The sequence below is a fragment of the Cyprinodon tularosa genome, unplaced genomic scaffold (assembly GCF_016077235.1).
Source record: "Cyprinodon tularosa strain WSP-4 unplaced genomic scaffold, ASM1607723v1 ctg175, whole genome shotgun sequence".
Classification (NCBI taxonomy): Eukaryota; Metazoa; Chordata; class Actinopteri; order Cyprinodontiformes; family Cyprinodontidae; genus Cyprinodon; species Cyprinodon tularosa.
In genome coordinates, this window is record NW_024038574.1 from 929,201 (window position 1) to 949,955 (window position 20,755).

Below are 20,755 nucleotides of genomic sequence, written 5' to 3' on the forward strand. Positions count from 1 at the left end.
AATATATATATCACCACTGAAACTCGAGGTCTCTCATCAAATTCTTGCTAGCAGTCAGTTCTTGCATTTGCTGAATCCTCTTCTTCCTGTTGCAGAGGAATTAGGAAGTCCAACTGATTTGCTTAAGTATCAGGTCAGGATAATATTTAGATCACACATTTCTCTTCTCTACCACAACAAAAGCACTTGAACACGATGCGCTGATAATTTCCACTTTACCACTAGTAAGGATTAACTTTACCAGGCAACATTAGAGTTCAAAAGTACTACTCATCACTGCCTCAACAAAAACAAGATAAAAAAAAATTGTTTTATTAAAGATCATCACCTGGATTTAACAAAGCAAATAGTTTTGAGCATCATATTGGATTATTTCTGTACTGTTTGAAAGGCTGAGATGCCTCCATTGTCCAAACGAGCTTAACATGTCCCTGTGACTGGATGGCCTAGCTGGGGTTGGTAGTGTCCTCTGGGACAAAGTTACTCTTGTAACCTTTAAATTAAAAGTTTGCAGAAAGTCTGTTTGCATTAATGTGATTCTAATATTAACTCTATTTAGCCCTTGAGCAGTTAGAAGGTTCTGGTTCTTGGCCTGCCATTCAGGAGATCTCCCCATTGTGGTACTCCTGCAGAACTACCACTGCAAATTGAATGAGTGTGGGGATGCAATGCCGTATATACTAACCATAGCAGGGTGTCATCAAATATCCCTGTTAAGTGTCTCTGAGATAATGTTTTGCTAATGGGGTCTGTGGGCTTTACAGGTTATAAACAGAAACATGGGCTTTAGTCCCCAATGTCCAAGTTATTATCAAGGCTTATTTCACTACACTAGGGTTGCTGCAGCTGGTCAGGTACCACCAAGTAGAAATTGGTTGTAAAGACATTAAAAAGACTACATGATTTATGTCCAAACGGCAAAATGAGGAATAAATAAATAAAGAAAAAGAAAGAGGGTTTGCAGTCAATGCAGATTCAGCATCATGTCTCCTAGGAAGTTTGTAAGTCGTGGGCATGAACGCAGGAAGGATCCATCACACTCACTTTCTCGCTCACCCTATCATGGGGATGAAATCTTGAAAGGAACTGACAGTTTCCTCCAGTGAACCCCCTTTTATACAAACAGTAGCTGTTCATTAAAAAAACATTCAGAAGTCATCTAGAACCCGTCAAATACGTTGATATGCATTGGAGATAAGTTCTTCATAAGTTATGCACAACTCACTGATAGGTTTTGGATAAGCTAGACGCCACGACTTATGAGTAACTTAGACTTAGGGGCTGGTTATACTCTCACAGCAGTGTGTCGCAGTGAGCTTGTCGGAGATATTTTTGATATATACCCAGTATTGAAGCGTGGTCCAATCCCCCCCACAACGTTAGAGGGACAATCACAAACTAGCTGTGGGTGTAGATGGCAGAGGCAGTGGGGGCAAGTTTGTGCGACAACAGAGGGACATGATGGTTAAAAAGAGCAATGATCCAGGTGGAAAAAGGGTCCCAGCGTTCTCACGCACTTCCTGCGGATCCATCTTTATGAGTCGTTTTCCATAATGGCGGTCATACAAAGAAAACAAGCCGGTAAGGTACCAAACAGGAATATGCATAAGGTTGCGCGGATGTAGATTTGACCAATCAGAGGCCTCTGTTCTGCGGTCACCTACAATTTTGGAGAGGTGCAGCAGAATGTCTGGGGAAGGGGCATGGTCTTATTTGCGTTCACTGCGTCATATGCAGACGACCTGGTTTCTGAGTATGAATCAGCCTTTTAAAGCTACAGTGTGTAATAATTACAGGGATATACAGTCAGAAATGTAATATATTATACATAACTATGTTATTTATCATCATCTACGAGCTCAGCCTCTTAACCTTAATATTTGCGTTGCCTTAGAATTCGTTATTTATAATTACATAGGAGCGGGTCTCGCAGCCATTGAGGCAGACATCTTTGCGCTACGGCAGCGCAGAGCCAACAAACTAGCGATTGCGAGATCGCCCATTACACGCATATTTATTATATTAAGTCTACATGAAATTTATACCCTACACAGACTAATGAAATACTATCTGTAAAATTATCTATGTAAACAAACCTCATCACTTGAGAAGGTAGGTGATGCGGACGTCGTGGAAGACATTTTGTCCCGTAACGCTCGCCGTACTGTTGGGGGGGATAAGCGGTTGGGGGGAGATGTTCATGTTGCTGCGGTCTGCAGTCTGGACGTTAGATGTCGCTGAAAATTACACACTGTAGCTTTAAAGTATGTCAACGATCAGATAACTTACCTGGAACTTATGCCCCACGTATGAGCATACATATTTTTAAGTAAACGCAATTATTGGCAAAAAAGCTTGTGGTTATATCAATACAAGATTACCTTGTTTGATATTTTACAGCAAAAATCAGAGGAGGGTCACTACAGTATCTAAGGTTTACTGTCTTTCAAGCTTTAGATGTGTTCCTGTTTGGGTTTGTGTTAATTTAATTATTCCCTTAGCCTGTCCCCAGGATCTTCAGAGGCAGATCCTGCTAAACATCCGTTTTAATTTAAAAAGCAGGACAGAAGCAAGAAACTATCTAAAATATGCACATTAGCTCTTGAAGACCCAGTCCATTATTATTATACATATGGTCTGCCTTGAAGACAGATTGACATTGAAGGCAGACGGAACCTCCCACTGGGTTTCCAAAGATACTCTTCTAAGGTTTAAAACAAACCAAAGAGACCAACTCCACCTCTGAAGAGATCTCCGTGACTCACCCTATTAGTCTGAGGCTTCACTCACACACCATGCATATACCTGTCATTCATGAGCAAACACACAGTAACACATGGGTTCACAGTGTGGAGACGGGTTACACACCTAACACCTCCCCTACATTATCTATTTCTCACACTGACAAGCTGCAATTTCATACTTTGGAAAAGCGCTGTCGCTATCAAAGTCAGTCTTCCTAATGATGGGTTTAGAAGGGTGTTCAAAGCTATCAAAAATCCAAACCCACTGAAAGGAAGCTAAAGGAAGACAGTGTAAGGGTGATGATAGATTATACCGGAAAGCCATATGACTATTACTGCTGTTTATCATTCACCCTTTTCTTTTTATTAACTCACTTGTGTAGAATTGTTTTCAGCTTGGAAGCAGAATATTCTTTTGCTTGATTGGAAATATTTTTAACTAACAGTATTTAAGATATTGTATGACATTTGTATTGGAAGGTATTGTTTCTCCACCAGCAGCAAAACTTATTTATACAAGTAATAAATTCAACAAATAGTGCCAGATCCCAGATATACTAGAAGCAATGCGTTGCAGCAAAGGAACAATGGAAAGGACTTGATTTTTTGACTTGGGGAAAAGAATATGTTTTTAAAATTATATTTTAAAAAGATGGATGACCTTTTAAGCCATTGTTGGATGTTGTTCCTGTTTGACTACATAATGAAACAATGTCTGGCCAATTATTGCAAAGCAACAAACCCCAAGATGGTGATTATTTCTGAACAATGATTATTTCCAACCAAGTAATGTTAAACCGCCTAGAGCAGAGGTCACGGATTAGCAGACCACGGTCCGGATCTGGACCCATCTGCTGCCTAATCCAGACCCAACCTGAGTTAAAACATTTATAAATTACTACATGTTGTCCGACGACAGTGTCTAACTTCACTTGCACCACTTCTCCTGGTAATATGGTAAAGCCGTCTGGAGCACCAGGACCAGGCTACAGGTGATATCAATGAGCCAATGAGCTGCCGTCAGTCTGGGTTGCTGCTGCTGCTACTTTTAGACACAGCAGGCAAACCTGTGGCAAGCCAGGCGATGGGAAAGAAGGAGAAGATAATGAGAAAAGAAAGCAGAGAAAGTGTGGACTGCTGGAAGAACTGTGGTGAACTGATGAAAGAAAAGTGAAATGGTGCTCAAAGATGACCCTGCACATTTAGAGCATGTTTGACTCAACCTGCTGCTGTGAAGCAGGATTCTCCACCATGAACAGAATGAAAAATAAATATGGATCCAGGCTCACAAACCTTTATATGTGCTTGAGAAAGGTTTTAATCTTAGGTTTTAAAGCCTTACAGGTCAGTCTAAAGCCCACTTCTCTCATTAAGCTATAAAAAAGAAAGAAAAACAAAACAAACGACCAGTGGGAATTTTATTCAATGATAGTAATATTTTAAATTGAACAAAACAGAAAAATCGCCATATGACAGAGATTCGTTTTTCCTTTTATGTGCCAATGATTGTTGAGTTTCTACTCTCCATCTCTGGTTCCATAAAGCGGTCTTTTTTGAAAGCTCATGCCCTTGGGACATGCTTGGCTGGGTTGGTTGCCTATGAACAGCTAGAACTGAAAAGCAATAAGAGTTTTCTCTAAGATTTATTTTGTGTCTTTTTATGTATCACCTAGATTTTAAGATCTTTGAAAATCAGTATCTTTATTTTGATTAAAAAGCTTATAAATTCTAATTTATACCACCTTGCCATTATTGGTAAGAAGTCGTGCGACTTTAAAACCTACAGCCAATTATTAATTGCCCCTCTCAAAACATATTTTATTTTCATATTGTCTACCATCACAAAATGAATGACATCATTGGCACAAGAACATTTAGACTTACACTTAGACTCAACTTTATTTATCCATTGGGGCTTACTCCTTTAGGGAAATTCTGGTTCCAGTAGCTTATATACAGCAAAAGCCTGATGCCATAAAAGATTTAAAAAATATGACAGAAAATATAAAAAGAGTGTATATAATACAAAAAAGCATAATTAAAGAAAACAGTTGTAATGTTCTGGAATATGTTTCCCTTATATATCTGCACAGTAGAGAGCTAAAGTGGGATATTGTACTTGTACTGCAGAGATGTACTGACCTTATAAATAAGTAAAAAACATTATACAGGCTACACAGTAGTTAGGCTTGGGTTATGGCACAGGGAGAGAGAAGGATATTGCAAACATGTGACAATAGGTAAAGTGTTCCGTAAGATGTCCAAGGAGGGGGGTACTGACCCTTTTACCTCTTCCTATCACCTCCTCCTTTACCCAAGTGAGGAGATGTACTGCTTGATAGCTTGGGGAACAAAGAAGTTCATCCTGGATTTGGGGAGGAGCAATCTCCCACTGATCAGGCTCCTCTGAGTGGTGAAGACATTGTACAGAGGGTGTCTGGCATTGTTCATAATGTCCAGTTTGTTAAGTGTCCCTGTCTCTACTCCAGAGGGTTCAGATTCTTGCCAATCACAGAGCCGGCTCGCCTCACCAGTTTGTCCAGGTTGGATGTTTCCTTCTTGGATGTGCTGCTCCCCCAGCACACACAAATTAGGGTTAATTTAGAAAAACCTACCAGTTTAAAAGATTAAACATCTACCTGCGCTTCAACCACCTTATCTCAACTGAGATTTCTTCACAGTATTTGCTCTCCAACCTTACAAGGTACCTCAGAAAGTCTCAGATAAAATGTAGGACATTCTTACTGTAGGGTTACTCCAAAGAACTCTGCTAGTGGGCAGTGTTGTTTCACACGGTAAATTCTGGTCTCAATTTTACTCTGGATAATGATTTTCTAGCATTCTGAAACAGAAAAGTCAGGTTATGCAGGAATTTAGCACAGAACTTTCCTTGAATTGCCATTAATTCTGCTTTAATAAATGCAACCCAAGAGGTATTCGGTAACAAGATCACCAGTATCGTCAACATTGGATTTAGTCTTTACCCGGCTGCCATTGAAAGGATTAATCATGATTTTTGACTGTTTTTGTTAAATGGTTTTCTCTCACATTTTTTTTTTTATTCTTTCAGGACACAAATATGCAAATGCAATTAAAATATACAAATAAAGTTAACAAATATCTACAACTCTGATGTGCTTGGAACAATATTTATATGTATTTTTTTCTTATGACAAGGCAGTGTGTAAAGGGGGTTAGATCGAATTTATTAGAGTCCGCCGAAACCCTGTGTTTCATTTGCACACATTCAATTTCTGAAAAGGCCACGCTGTATGAAGGTTGCCCTTTCACTAGGCATACGGTATATGTTCTGGTTGTTGGGACTGTTACATGCACAAGCACCCCATCGACAACAGTATTATGGATTTAAGTCTTCGTTGTTTCATAATGTTATTTCTATTACATAGATTAAATATAAAAAAAATAGTTGCATGGTGGTGTGATCAGACATTTACAGACATGTAAAGACAAACTTGTTGGTGCCCTTCGTTTATTGAAAGAAAAATCCGCAATGGTCTCAGAAATAACTCCTAAAAAGGAATAATCCAAAAAAGTGAAAATGAACAAAGTAAAGTCAGACATATAGGGTTACAGGTAGTCTCTGTGCTGTTTGATGACATGGTGTGTACCGCACTCAACATGGACCAGATAAGTGAAGGAAAAAGTTGTCTCTGGAGTTTAGAAAGATAAATATAGACAAGGATGTTAAAAGTAGAAGCCTGTGACAACAGTTGCACATATTTCTTTTATTTTGAATTGAGAAAGCTTCCTTGATGAGATGCTAAACATCTAAAACTTGGAAACAAAGACCAGTGGATTGTTTTTTTCTTCTTCACATTTTTGAAATGACGATGACCTCACTGACTGAGAATTTTCACCAGTACATTGCACATATTATTCAGAAATGCTGGTTAAGATTACCAGGCATAGCCATTCCAAAAACAACAAAAAAAATAAATTGGAATTTTTGAATTAAAAAAGCTTCCTGGATGGGAAGCAAAAAGTCTTCAAACTTTTGGGGAATTCTTCAGAAATGTAAGATCCATGGGAGTGTTACCAAACTCTCTAGATGTAGCTGCAGGAGGAATTTCATGACAAATCAAAGAGCTGATAACAAAAAAAGCCCAGAAAAACTTGAGGAGATTTAAGATAAACTCATAATTTCACCATCCATCGTCATCTGAGCAAAAGTGGACTTAGTGTGAGAGAACCAAAGAGGAAACCATTGTTGAAAACAAATAATAAAAAAATCTGGAGTAAAATTCTCCAAACTGCATGTTGACAAGCAGAAAAGCTTCTGGGAGCATCTCCTATGGACAGATGAGGAAGAAAATTACTTACTTTTATTCTTTGCAATAAAAGTAAAATTACTTTTTTTGCAAAGGCACAATAGTTATATTGTATACTCACAGATGGAAAAATGAGGCAATGATTGACTTTAAATGTTGAGCAACAAAACATTCATTTAAAGGGACCATACATTTTTTTCAGGCTTGTTTTAATGTAAAGGTCTGAAATGTTTTTGTTTATTTTCATATACATTTTATCTAATATTACTTATGTCAGGTTAAATTCATTTCTGTAACGTTTGTTGGTTTTTCCTTTCATTAAACAGAGGGTATCAATAATTTTGTCCACAGATGCACACTGATGGAAAACTCAAGGGAAAATTATTCTAAATTCTATTCAAGTAGTATGTTCTATTGCACAATATCTATTGGGATATAATGACTATCATTTAAGTGATTTACACAAGATTTTTCTTTCTTTCTTTCTTGGGCTACAGTTGTTGCACTTTGTTTAAAATGAGAGCCTTACAAACAAATACCTGACATTTTCAATATTTATATATAATCAGAATTAGACTTGGACACAAATTTATTTATCCCTTGGGAGTTCTCCTTCAAGGAAATTCTGGTTTCAGCAGCTTTTATAGAGTTCAAAGAGCTAAAGCAAAATGCCATTAAAGATATATATAATTTGTCCCTATACAGCAGATAAATAGTTTGATCTTTGATTGAACTTTCTCCAAATTTTGAGGTAATATTCATGTACCTTTTTTTCAATCTTCCATAGCAGTTATTTGTTAGCTTTCCCTTTCTTAGTGTTAAAGTAAACACAATCAAGCAATGGTTTGAAATCTTTAATGCTGCCAAGTCTGAGCACCAAGGTTACTAAGTGCTGCGTGACATTCCTGCAGCGTTTTATTGATTGAGATAAAAGGGAAAATGTCAAAAAGACTGAGACATATGACTGAATACTGATTTTCTCTATCGTTCCTTAACAGAGAGAAACAATGCCATCCATCAGCGTCGGCACGCTCTCTCCTATGCGTGGCTCTTCTTTCCCATCTCTTTGCAGCAGCTCTCGGACGTAAGTACATCATTTCTGTTAGAAATTAGGTTAGAGCACATCATGCAAATGTCACTCGTAATGTCAATTTCTCCTAGAAAAAAAAAAAAACAAACAAAGAAAGGTTATGGCCACACCTACATACAGCATCTCATTATTAGAGGATGCAAGGCCAGAAATAGCATAGACAGTGTGCTGCTCTTTGTCATAGCATCAAATCAGATTAAACCTCCTCTCCGATAATCACGACATTCCCTTTCTCTGCTCTCATTCTGGGGGCTTTACAAATCCAACATGGACGCGCTTTGTGCTCCACATGAAGCTTGTGCGCCACTCAGTGGGATTTGCCTCATTATCACGGCATACACATGGAGACGCATGTGTCTAAGCTGCAGTTCATCCCCACCTCATTGCATTAACGGCTGCTTTTCTGAGTACACAGTCGCATCAGGCAGTAACTTTAACAACTTGAGGCTAACATGCACAGTCAGTTTTAAGTGTTTTGCGGTGGTTAAATGTGGGATTATAAATACCGTCTCACCGCTTTATCTCATTTCGCAGCAGTTTATGTGGGATGTAGGAAGAGCTTCCAGATGTGTTGTTTTGATGCTGATTGTTGTTAATGAGCTGACTCAGAGAGTTGAATTATGAGCCCCCTCTGGCTGCTGCCATCCTCAGGTTATATTGTTTTTCAATAGGCCTTCGATCTAAAAAATCTTGCCTTTAAGGTTTTAAAGATATAGTTCTTTTCTAAGAGATCCAATTCCTGTACTTGTAAATTGTTAGTGCAAAGGCTACCTTAAAGTTAATCTTGATTAAATCCAGTTTAAATATAGTTTGTTGCCTATAAATCATAACAATGTGATTTGATTTAATATCAATTTTATGTATTTATATAAAAAATTGCTTGTTTGTTGAAAGTATAATTTGGCACCCTGATATAAATTAACTGACATCAGAAAAGGCGTATGCTAAACAATACTTTGTAGTTCTAATTCTATTCCTCCTTTAAAGTCGTAGGGAAATCGTATTTAAATGTTAAAACATTCTGGCTTAAGCATGTATATAAATGTACTCTTTATCAGATGACATTGCCCCATAATTTATAAAATTTCTATTTAAAAAAAATCCTGACTTAAAATTTGTGGGTTTTTTTTTTCTATATCTTATGCAGGTCAGTTAGTTATACGTAATTTTTTCGGTCATAGCATCTTGATTCATATGTCGCAGCTAATATACGCAACGGTTGAAATAAGAATAATTTCCTTTCCCATTGAGTTCCGTCCCAGTGTTCACGGGGATGGACGTGTCTTCTGCAGGCGTAGAGCTAGCAGAACTGGCAGCGTTGCGAGGGCTCAAACATGTAAGCCTTCTAGGAGGTCGCAGAGGAGACTCATCAATGACCTCCGACACTAAACTCTCCTCCTCTTGCATGTTTCCTCTGTCCATAGCGTTCCTTGACAGTGTCGTTTCTAAGTCAACAATTTAGTGCTAATTGGTCCCAATGGAATTTCCCATTGGGAACCTACTAGCACTAAGTTGCTAACTGGTTAGCAAGAAGCTTCCGAGACACCGGTCACAACCAAACTTGCTTGCGAACCTTCCGCCACAACAATCCGCCCCCTTGATAGTCGACCAATCACATTCACTTTATACACTTGTGTAAAGTTGGGCACCATTCGGTGGAATTCGGAAATTGGAAAAGCCGTTTCCCTACGACTTTAAAAATGTTTGCTTGAATTTTTATATAGCTGCCGCAAAATGTATGAATTAAATGTATGTGAGAACAGCATAGGTTTTTAGAAACATTGAAAAACACAGACGTGGTTTGTGAAGAAAACCACAGCAGACTAGAATTATAAAAAGAAACTAGAAACATATGCTCAGGTCGAGGCATCAGAGATTTTTAATTGTTTGCTGGTGAAATGCTACCACCACTTCCTTCCATAATTATTGTAAAGCAGAGAGATTTTTAATGAGCCCAGTATTACCAGTTAGCTCCGCCATACATGTACCTGATGTTCTCCATCATTCCATTCAATACCAGAGGGAACATGTAAGAAAGAAAACCCATTGCTATATATAAATAACCTGAGCTGAATTGTTTTTGCAATCAGAGGGAGAGAACTTCAAACAGTTTGAGTTCATAAGACGTGCATTGCAACAGCAATAAAAAAAATCGCACAATATATGAAGTGACAAACATAATGCCGTGTTTCCTGTCGTTAAATCTGCAGTTGAAAGCAATGGCTATGTTTTTTAATGCCAATGTAGATTTACAATAGAGCTGTGCGTTAACTGTGCATTTTAACCGTAACCCCACTAAACATGATGGACTTTGCTTTTAATTTCTTGTTCCCTCCAGAAATCAAACCTAAAGTTGTCAAATTCAATCCACCAGTGGAACATAATCCCCGTCTTTTCTTTTTGCCATCAGAATTAGACCTGAGTCGACTCGACGGGGACACCGTCTGCCCACCAATAAGAAACGGACAAGATGACCTTCCAGGTAAATTTAAAATGAAAAGTGCAGTCATTTAAAATGAGAAGTTTCCTAGCAAATAATAAAGAAAGGAAAAAACTGTATTAATACAGTATCTATCTATCTATCTATCTATCTATCTATCTATCTATCTATCTATCTATCTAGTAAACTTTCTACTTGAGTTGTAAGAATTTTATTTGGAACAGCTCAGCAAGACTGTAATTGCTCACTGTACTGCAGCAGTAATGATTTTTTCCAACACATGGACGAAACTGCTTTGTGGTTTCATTAAGGAAGGTTTTTATTGCATTCTTTCTGGATATGATAGGAAACATCATCTGTTTCTCATATAGAATATCCACTTCTGAAGTAAACCCACAAAATGTGTTGAGTGTGATAATTCCCCTACCGCTAGCGGTTAAGGTATCTCTAATTCCAGCACGCTCTCCTCCAACAGGTTTCGATCTGATCACCCAGTTCCAGCTGGACGTGGTTCCCCTGAAAGGAGTGAGGAAGGTGGATGGCTCCACGCCCCTCCAGGTGGCCTACCGTCTCGACAGGGAGGCCAACTTTCAAATTCCAACCATGTAAGTACAGTACGGCAGGCTTTGTGGGCAAACATGAAAACACACTAAATGTGGAGCGACTCTTCTGGTGCAGGTGTTACATTATTACAGGCACAGATGTTACAGTGGGCTGAGTAGCGTGTAATTGGTGGAGGAAAAGAAAAAACATGTCCAGACGTTTTTTTTTCTTTCTTGGTATTACTAACATAACACAGCAGAGCAGAATTTGGGTGTTTTTCCTTGTTTAACTAACAACAGTGTAAGAAAAAAAATCTCTTTGCCTATGCAGTAATAAATTAGCCTAAGGGTCTCAATGAATTGGTTAGAGCAATGATGAAATTACTGGTTTCCTTTGCAGATTTTGTTAAAAGATATACTTTATAACTACAGAAAGTAAGCCTGCCCGGGTCCCCTGGGGCTAAACTGAAAGAACAAGCTGTAATTAAGAAAATACATTATTCACATTTTGTACATAACGTTAAAAAGAAGGTGAATAATACATTTTAATTTCCTTTTTATGAACTTAGATAACCTTTAAACATTTTACTGTATTATCCATGTAAGAATAATTGATCCTTTAATTTACTTTTTTGTTTACATCCTTGCGTATTTCCGCTCTTTCAATCTGATAACACAAAATCAAATAAATGCAATGAATTGGCTCGCAAGTGATGTGATTTTTCTGCTTTTCTTCGGAGGGTTGGAAGATAACATCATTGCATAACATCTTAGTGAAGACCAAGAAATAGAGCAGAGAGAAAGCTGTCCAAAGGTTTAAATTGAGGTTAGGTAATAAAATAAATTCTTAAAGAGCACCTCATCATCTGGAAATGGGAAGACAACCCTGAAACCTATAAAGATAGTTCTAGTTGGACAGGAAAAGAATTACACAGATAATACGCCCACTTAACCACAGATCCGTAACTCAGGTGGAAGTTTAAGGAAACTATAATATTAATATTTATTAGAAAATGGCAAATGGATAAAATCTGTAAAAGGATTTTGTAGTCACATTGCCCTTTTATAGTGATTTACAATATAGATTAGTAGGGAAATTGCAGGTAAGAGCATTTTGGAGGGTTACATGCAGTACTCAAGTTGAAGGATGGCATACCCCTGCTTAAATGACCGTCCCACCCCAAACCATCCCCAGTGACATTATATTACTGAATGTGTAAACGTTTTACTATATATTAACAGTAATGGCAATAATATTGCCCTTTCAAAATTTGGCGGGCTGTGGGCTTACGAGTAGCCTGAGCAAAATAAATAACATCAAAGAAGTAGCCAACCGTGACAAGCTGATCACAGTGGGGAATTTATCCTCTGTATTAGACCCTAACTATGTAGGGGCAGTGATAGCCATGCTAACTATGTAGGGGCAGTGATAGCCATGCTAATTATGTAGGGGCAGTGATAGCCATGCTAACTATGTAGGAGCAGTGATAGCCATGCTAACTATGTAGGGGCAGTGATAGCCATGCTAATTATGTAGGAGCAGTGATAGCCATGATAACTATGTAGGAGCAGTGATAGCCATGCTAACTATGTAGGAGCAGTGATAGCCATGCTAACTATGTAGGGGCAGTGATAGCCATGCTAATTATGTAGGAGCAGTGATAGCCATGCTAACTATGTAGGAGCAGTGATAGCCATGCTAACTATGTAGGGGCAGTGATAGCCATGCTAACTATGTAGGGACAGTGATAGCCATGCTAACTATGTAAGGGCAGTGATAGCCATGCTAACTATGTAGGGGCAGTGATAGCCATGCTAACTATGTAGGAGCAGTGATAGCCATGCTAACTATGTAGGGGCAGTGATAGCCATGCTAACTATGTAGGGGCAGTGATCGCCATGCTAACTATGTAGGGGCAGTGATAGCCATGCTAACTATGTAGGAGCAGTGATAGCCATGCTAACTATGTAGGGGCAGGGATAGCCATGCTAACTATGTAGGGACAGTGATAGCCATGCTAACTATGTACGGGCAGTGATAGCCATGCTAACTATGTAGGGGCAGTGATCGCCATGCTTACTATGTAGGGGCAGTGATAGCCATGATAACTATGTAGGGGCAGTGATAGCCATGCTAACTATGTAGGAGCAGTGATAGCCATGCTAACTATGTAGGGGCAGTGATAGCCATGATAACTATGTAGGGGCAGTGATAGCCATGCTAACTATGCAGGGGCAGTGATAGCCATGCTAACTATGTTGGGGCAGTGATAGCCATGCTAACTGTAGGAGCAGTGATAGCCATGCTAACTATGTAGGAGCAGTGATAGCCATGCTAACTATGTAGGGGCAGTGATAGCCATGCTAACTGTAGGGGCAGTGATAGCCATGCTCACTATCTAGGAGCAGTAATAGCCATGCTTACTATGTAGGGGCAGTGATAGCCATGATAACTATGTAGGGGCAGTGATAGCCATGCTAACTATGTAGGGGCAGTGATCGCCATGCTAAATATGTAGGGGCAGTGATAGCCATGCTAACTATGTAGGGGCAGTGATCGCCATGCTAACTATGTAGGGGCAGTGATAGCTATTCTAACTATGTAGGGACAGTGATAGCCATGCTAACTATGTAGGGGCAGTGATAGCCATGCTAACTATGTAGGGGCAGTGATAGCCATGCTAACTATGTAGGGGCAGTGATAGCCATGCTAACTATGTAGGAGCAGTGATAGTAGGGTGGCCAGATGTCCGGATTTAGGGCGGACAGTCCGGATTTTCATTGCACTGTCCGGCGTCCGGCGCTACACCCAGCCGGACGTGTATTTGTCCTCCTTTACCCCCAGTTCCACATACTCCGTCAGCGCTCCGCCCCGCTCACGTACGGAGTACTTGTCTGTCATGTAAATCAATGAGAGCTGTTCCACATCCTCCGCTCGTCACCGCCCACGTACGTCTTCTCCGTCCTTCCCCGTCAAAATACGGAGCTGAGCTATTTTTTGCTCCCCTCCGGTCCGTCCAGATCAAGACCCGCTATTGCAATCGCAACAAACAGAAAAAAGAATGTAGAGAAGACCCGGTTTGTCAAATTAAATTATAGTAAAAACAGATCGGTATCTAGAAATTAGAGCATAGTTTGTATATATTCCCAAAAACTAAGAGCCATTAATTAAATAATTGGATGCAGACTATTGGTGCTTCAACAGACCAGGAAGAAGTTGTGAGATTCTAGAGTGAATCTCACAACTTTAAAAGAAAATTCTTATTGCAGGAATGGATGAAGAGATGATGAGTTTGGAAGCAGAGAATAAACAGAGTTCATACAAACTATGTATGATCCTAGTTATCCCTGTTACAAAAATCCACAACAGAAAGAAAATATTTGGCAGAAACTGAACATCTGCTGGATGATGATGGGGATTTTTTTAATATGTCATATTAAATTAAGCGTTCACAGGTTTTATACAGGAATGAGGAACTCTAATTTAATGCTCTTTTAATGCTATTAGAAATAATTTTAATGCCATCAACAAGTATCATGTACACAAGTTATTAGTTTACATGAAATAAGGAGCTGTAAGCACAGTTCCATGACTCAAGTTTATATATATATATATATAGATAGATAGATAGATAGATAGATAGATAGATAGATAGATAGATAGATATATAGATAGATATGGATAGATAGATATATAGATAGATATGGATAGATAGAGAACATGGTGAAATCATCTTTACTCTCGACAGGCTGCAGCCATGTCATGAATTCCTCTTTTCCAGCCACTTTTTGCAGTTTGCATCGTCCTATTCTCTAGCTCTTTCTCGAGCTTCTTTTCCAAACAACTGCTTTATGATCAATTGCAGCAGTTCTGCGCAAATTAATTGTGTTAAAAAATGGTCACTTTTTAAACACCACAATGTATTAAATAAATACAAATGCTGGGAACCAATTCTTTTTTACATTTCTTTAATATTTTGTTCTATTCAGCTACACAAGCATCCTCTTTAAACTACTAAGAATTGTGCTATAAATGTGACTTTACCCGATTCTTATGTACACCTTAGTAATTTATTGATATGCCACACAATGTCCTCCTTTTTGGTGCTATAGAAATGGCCACCCTAAGTGATAGCCATGCTGACTATGTAGGGGCAGTAATAGCCATGCTTACTATGTAGGGGCAGTGATAGCTATTCTAACTATGTAGGGACAGTGATAGCCATGCTAACTATGTAGGAGCAGTGATAGCATGCTAACTATGTAGGGGCAGTGATAGCCATGATAACTATGTAGGGGAAGTGATAGCCATGCTAACTATGTAGGGGCAGTGATAGCGATGCTAACTATGTAGGGGCAGTGATCGCCATGCTAACTATGTAGGGGCAGTGATCGCCATGCTAACTATGTAGGAGCAGTGATAGCCATGCTAACTATGTAGGAGCAGTGATAGCCATGCTAACTATGTAGGGGCAGTGATCGCCATGCTTACATGTAGGGGCAGTGATAGCCATGCTAACTATGTAGGGGCAGTGATAGCCATGCTAACTATGTAGGGGCAGTGATAGCCATGCTAACTATGTAGGAGCAGTGATAGCATGCTAACTATGTAGGGGCAGTGATAGCCATGATAACTATGTAGGGGCAGTGATAGCCATGCTAATTATGTAGGGGCAGTGATAGCCATGCTAACTGTGTAGGGGCAGCGATAGCCATGCTAACTGTGTAGGGGCAGAGATAGCCATGCCAACTGTGTAGGGGCAGCGATAGCCATGCTAACTGTGTAGGGGCAGAGATAGCCATGCCAACTGTGTAGGGGCAGTGATGGACATGTTAACTGTGTAGGGGCAGGGATAGCCATGTTAACTGTGTAGGGGCAGTGATAGCCATGCTAACTGTGTAGGGGCAGTGATAGCCATGCTAACTATGTAGGGGCAGTGATAGCCATGCTAACTATGTAGGGGCAGTGATAGCCATGCTAACTATGTAGAGGCAGTGATAGCCATGCTAACTATGTAGGGGCAGTGATCGCCATGCTAACTATGTAGGGGCAGTGAGAGCCATGCTAACTATGTAGAAGCAGTGATAGCCATGCTAACTATGTAGGGGCAGTGATAGCCATGCTAACTATGTAGGGGCAGTGATCGCCATGATAACTATGTAGGGGCAGTGATCGCCATGATAACTATGTAGGGGCAGTGAGAGCCATGCTAACTATGTAGGAGCAGTGATAGCCATGCTAACTATGTAGGGGCAGTGATAGCCATGCTAACTATGTAGGGGCAGTGATCGCCATGATAACTATGTAGGGGCAGTGATAGCCATGCTAACTATGTAGGAGCAGTGATAGCCATGCCAGTCCAGAGACTGACTGCAGTTCTACTGGAAGGTGTCTTGGTCAAGGTCAATGACTGGTTAATAGACTATGCTTTAGGTCAATAGACTATATTAATTAGGCTATGTATGCTTCCAAAAAAAATAATAAATTGAATAAAAATCCACCATCGCGCTTCTTTTTTTTTTCACGACTAGACTACTGGTTACATTTGTATGTAGCAGTAGGACAGTTTATCTCACATCAGTTCTTTTATATAGGGCCAACAACACATGTCATCGCATGCACTTTACAGAGACAATTCAACCAGATCATACAGTCAGATTGGTTCAGAGTTTTCTAAGGAAAACCAGCTGATTGCCTCAGACATTGATTTTGCAGGATTCTCTCCTACTAGGTATGCGTAGCGCAAAAGAAGACATTCGCATCCACTTTGCAAACATTCTTCACAATGAGTATGAAGGCAGCAGAGAGAAGAAACCTCCAGCATAGCCAGCCTCAGAGTGAGCAGCCTTCATCCAAGCCTACCTGGGGATTCAATGAGACAAAAGCAGACATGCAAAAAGAACATAAAAGCACTGATCTATAAATATTTTCTATGTCAGAAAACGGGTAGCTCTATCTAGGAAAGAAGTGGTTAAGCTTGTGAGCTATGAGCAAGTTTTCACATCAAAAGGGATTAAAGAGAGCACATAGAGTTGGTCACAGTAAAAGCTGAGCATTTAGCTTTCTAGGAGAGAAACAGGACTAAACACCGACAAACAGCTCAACTCTATCATCTTAAGATGAGGGTATTGGTGACAGCAGCCCAGCGGATATTTTTCTCCAGGGTGGTAACAAAGCCAAACAGAAACAGACCAGATGAAGCTACTGTGATGTGAAAAAGCAAAGAGAGCATAAAGTTATAGTTTGAACTAAAAAAACTGAGAATAGAGATGCGGAGTGATGAAAAGTGGCCCCTATGTCCCCCAGCACTCTAAGTCTATAGCTGCATAACTATAGAGATACTGTAAATCAGGATAACCTGAGCCACTTTAACAATAAGCTTTATCAAAAAGGAAAGTTTTAAGCCTTGGCTTATAAGAAGACAGGAAGTCTGGCTCAATGACTTAAAATGGGTGTTTGTTCGATGGGAAAGGAGCCTTATAACTAAAAATTTGCCTTTCATCAGGTCTCTAATTATTTGGGTTTTTTATAGCTTTATAAAGGAAAAAGAGGACTTTGAATTTTTACTTCCACAAACAAAGAAAATGCCTTTATAATATAAAAGCCTTATAAGATTATTATATTCATTAAGCCATAAAGCTTAAAGAAAGCTATATAAAACAATCCCATTTGCATTTGATTGTTAATCCTTTCAGGTGACACTAAAGGTGGAGAGTCTACTATAGATTCTCATCCCCATCCAATTTGACTGATCCTCTGCTATTCTACGGAATAAGCAAAAAGTGAAAAAATAAACTTGGTAAGACTCAAGATGTGTAAAGCTAGTAGAGAGCCAAGGAAAACAAATCCAGGCCACATTTTCTTTCAAAAATAAGAAAACCATGGATCCATTTTGTTCTCATTTAAATCAGTACAGCACAGAATACACTGTCAGGTATTAAACCAAAATATAGCTTGAAGTCTGTGATTGTAACATGTCTGGTTTCTAGACAGAGGACGGTTTAGAGATGTTGCTAATGCATATACAGTAAAACAGGTCTGTGTTAAAAATTCAGTTTGGTTCAAGTAAATATACATTTTTCAGTTTTCCTGTTCCACTCGCTTTGTGCTAATGGTATTTTCTGTATGCCAGCTTTATTTAGAGGCTGTTATGTAAGTCACTGGCACCCCCTCATCAATGCCACTCAGGCCTGGTGGCCTGAATGCAAATACCTCATTGTTATTCCCCCGCTAGTCTGGAGGTGCAGGCAATGCTTTGAACTCCCCCTTCAGCTTCAGCTGTTCTGCTTCTCTCATCAACTAAGGGGCAAAAAAAGTGCCACATGCTTTAGACTTTCTGTCCTAAAGGCAACATTTGGAGGAGGAGTCTTCTTTTATTTTATTAGGCTCCAGGAAACCCCTTTGGTTATTGCCTCACCTTGATCATTTACAACATGGTAAAAGTTTTTGGGGCAGTGGCCATCAATGAATCCACCACCTCCTGGGGAGTTGTAAAAAAAAAAAAAGAACAACAAAAACCCCACAGACAGTCCCCAACCATTACCCTGGCCTGCATGCTCTGATTTATGCACAGAGACAGCTCCTCTTTTGGCTTTACTTTGAAATTCCAAAGACAGATTACAAGGCTCTAAGTTATTAGCATCAAAGTATTCTCCTTCAAAGTTATGCTGAAATGTGCTTTTTTTGCAATCATGAATTCATTCTGACATAACAGATGTTTTTTGAGTTATAACAGAACCAATTGGCGTTAAGTAGTATTCAATTAAATTCTGCTCTTCACTCCCAACCCCCCAAAGGCTTAACTTTCCTCGGGGCTTCCCAGATGAGTACTCCTTCATGACAACCTTTCGTATGATCAAAAACACGGTGGGCAAGGTTTGGAACGTGTGGCAAATAGTGGATGAAGACGGCTACAAGCAGGCTGGACTCAGGCTGAATGGCGACCAGCAGGCTCTGGAGTATTTCCTAATGGGTGCAGATGGAAACCTCCAGACCGTCACCTTCCCTGGACTATCTGTGCTCTTCAACACCAAGTGGCACAAGGTGATGATCGGCGTGGAGCGTGACCAGGTCACTTTGTACGTGGACTGCCAGCCTGTAGATCAGAAGCCGATTAAGGGGAAAGGGCCAATCAACACACAAGGAGACACCCTCATCGGCAGGCTGGATGCCGATCCCGATGCCTCTGTGGTGGTAAGTCCAAATGGACACCTGCTCTCCTTCTCGGCAGTCCCCCTGAAATTGTACTCTCTGTTTGTTAGCAAATGCATTCTTCTTTTTGTGCTTGCTGTAATTATAAAAGTGCTGCTGTAAAGCAGAAATGCTCAGCTGGGTTCTTAGGGTAAGTGGAAAAAAAATGTAATCCCTGCAGAAAAATGCAAGAGCAGAAAATCAAGCTCAGAAACTCCCACAGAGAGCATCAACTCTAAACTGAAAAGCAATAACTGTATCATTACTAAGGATCTCATTACAAAATGAGCCTATAAGTTATGAATATTTTCTAACATTACTATCTCTTTTGTAGTTTGAGCTCCAGTGGATGTTAATTCACTGCGATCCAAAGAGAGCCCAGAGAGAGAGCTGCAATGAGCTTCCTGCCACCGAGGTACAGTAACAAAAATTCAGCTCTATCCTCACACACACACAGCACCAGCGAAAGTCATGCAGAGATACAGAATAGCAACAACAGCAGGATCATTAAGTCTGACTTTTACTAGATGCAGAGACTGAAGATTATCCTGTTGAGACTTGTGCTACAATCTACCTGTAAAGTCCAACTCTTCTGCAGGATAAAACAAGAGGCCAATAAAATAAAGCTGCATAAGATTAGCTTTTAAGTATTATATTCCGCTGATCTGCAAAAAATATATTAAGCTTTAGTCTCAATGTCAACATTAGCTGTAACATACGTACTAGTATTATGCTCATACAAGCTGAAAAGCTTGGCTATTGCATTCATATATTTGGCAATGAATAAAATTTTTAACCAAATATTTGTTAAAGTTGTGCCTTTTTGGCTTCCTGTGCTACAGCTCATAATTAAAGTCAGCTGCAGATCACTTTACAAATCAGAGACACTGTAATTGAATTTCTTGTAGCAACAATGGTTTCCATTTGTAAAGGGTGAGATAAATGTCTTCAGCATATAGCCATTAAGTAAAAAATTGTATTTAATAGTAACAATAATTCAAATGACAAAAATATCCATTTAGGATAGAGATGGTTTTTATAAATTTTCAAATCACATTGACATTTTCCCATTTAAAATAGAAAATTGCCCTTTTATAATGTATGTGTAAAAAAATTAGCAGCGTAATTGGCTTTCCACACCTTCTGCAGCTACAATTAATCATATTTTTACAGTTTTAAACTCAAAACCTTTCTCTCAGTGGTTCAGGTTCTGTAGCAGGATCTTATTTTTATTTTTCGTAGATTCTGTGGTTGATCTGCCTCAGGTCAGTCTTGACCAAATTATATCAATTTTAAACGTGCGAGGCTTTTAACCACACATGTTGGACTGGTGCCAATTATACCTTCATCTTGCAAAATATAAACAGCAGATCACCATGAACAGAGCACCATGAAAATACTAAGAAACACTGCTGACAGTCTACACAGAGAGAAGGCTATTTGCAGATAAAAGTGAGTC

General features: G+C 39.4%; 1 protein-coding gene across 1 annotated transcript in view; it reads left to right on the forward strand.

Annotated features, from left to right (window-relative positions):
• The window catches only part of LOC119781328 (collagen alpha-1(IX) chain-like), a 64,193-nt gene that overhangs the window by 4,588 nt on the left and 38,850 nt on the right, over positions 1-20,755 (forward strand). Inside the window, exons 2-6 of the mRNA XM_038281750.1 lie at positions 8,032-8,117; positions 10,534-10,605; positions 11,039-11,168; positions 18,903-19,299; positions 19,631-19,711. Coding sequence (XP_038137678.1) covers positions 8,032-8,117; positions 10,534-10,605; positions 11,039-11,168; positions 18,903-19,299; positions 19,631-19,711 — 766 coding nt within the window. The remainder of the gene's footprint in view (positions 1-8,031; positions 8,118-10,533; positions 10,606-11,038; positions 11,169-18,902; positions 19,300-19,630; positions 19,712-20,755) is intronic.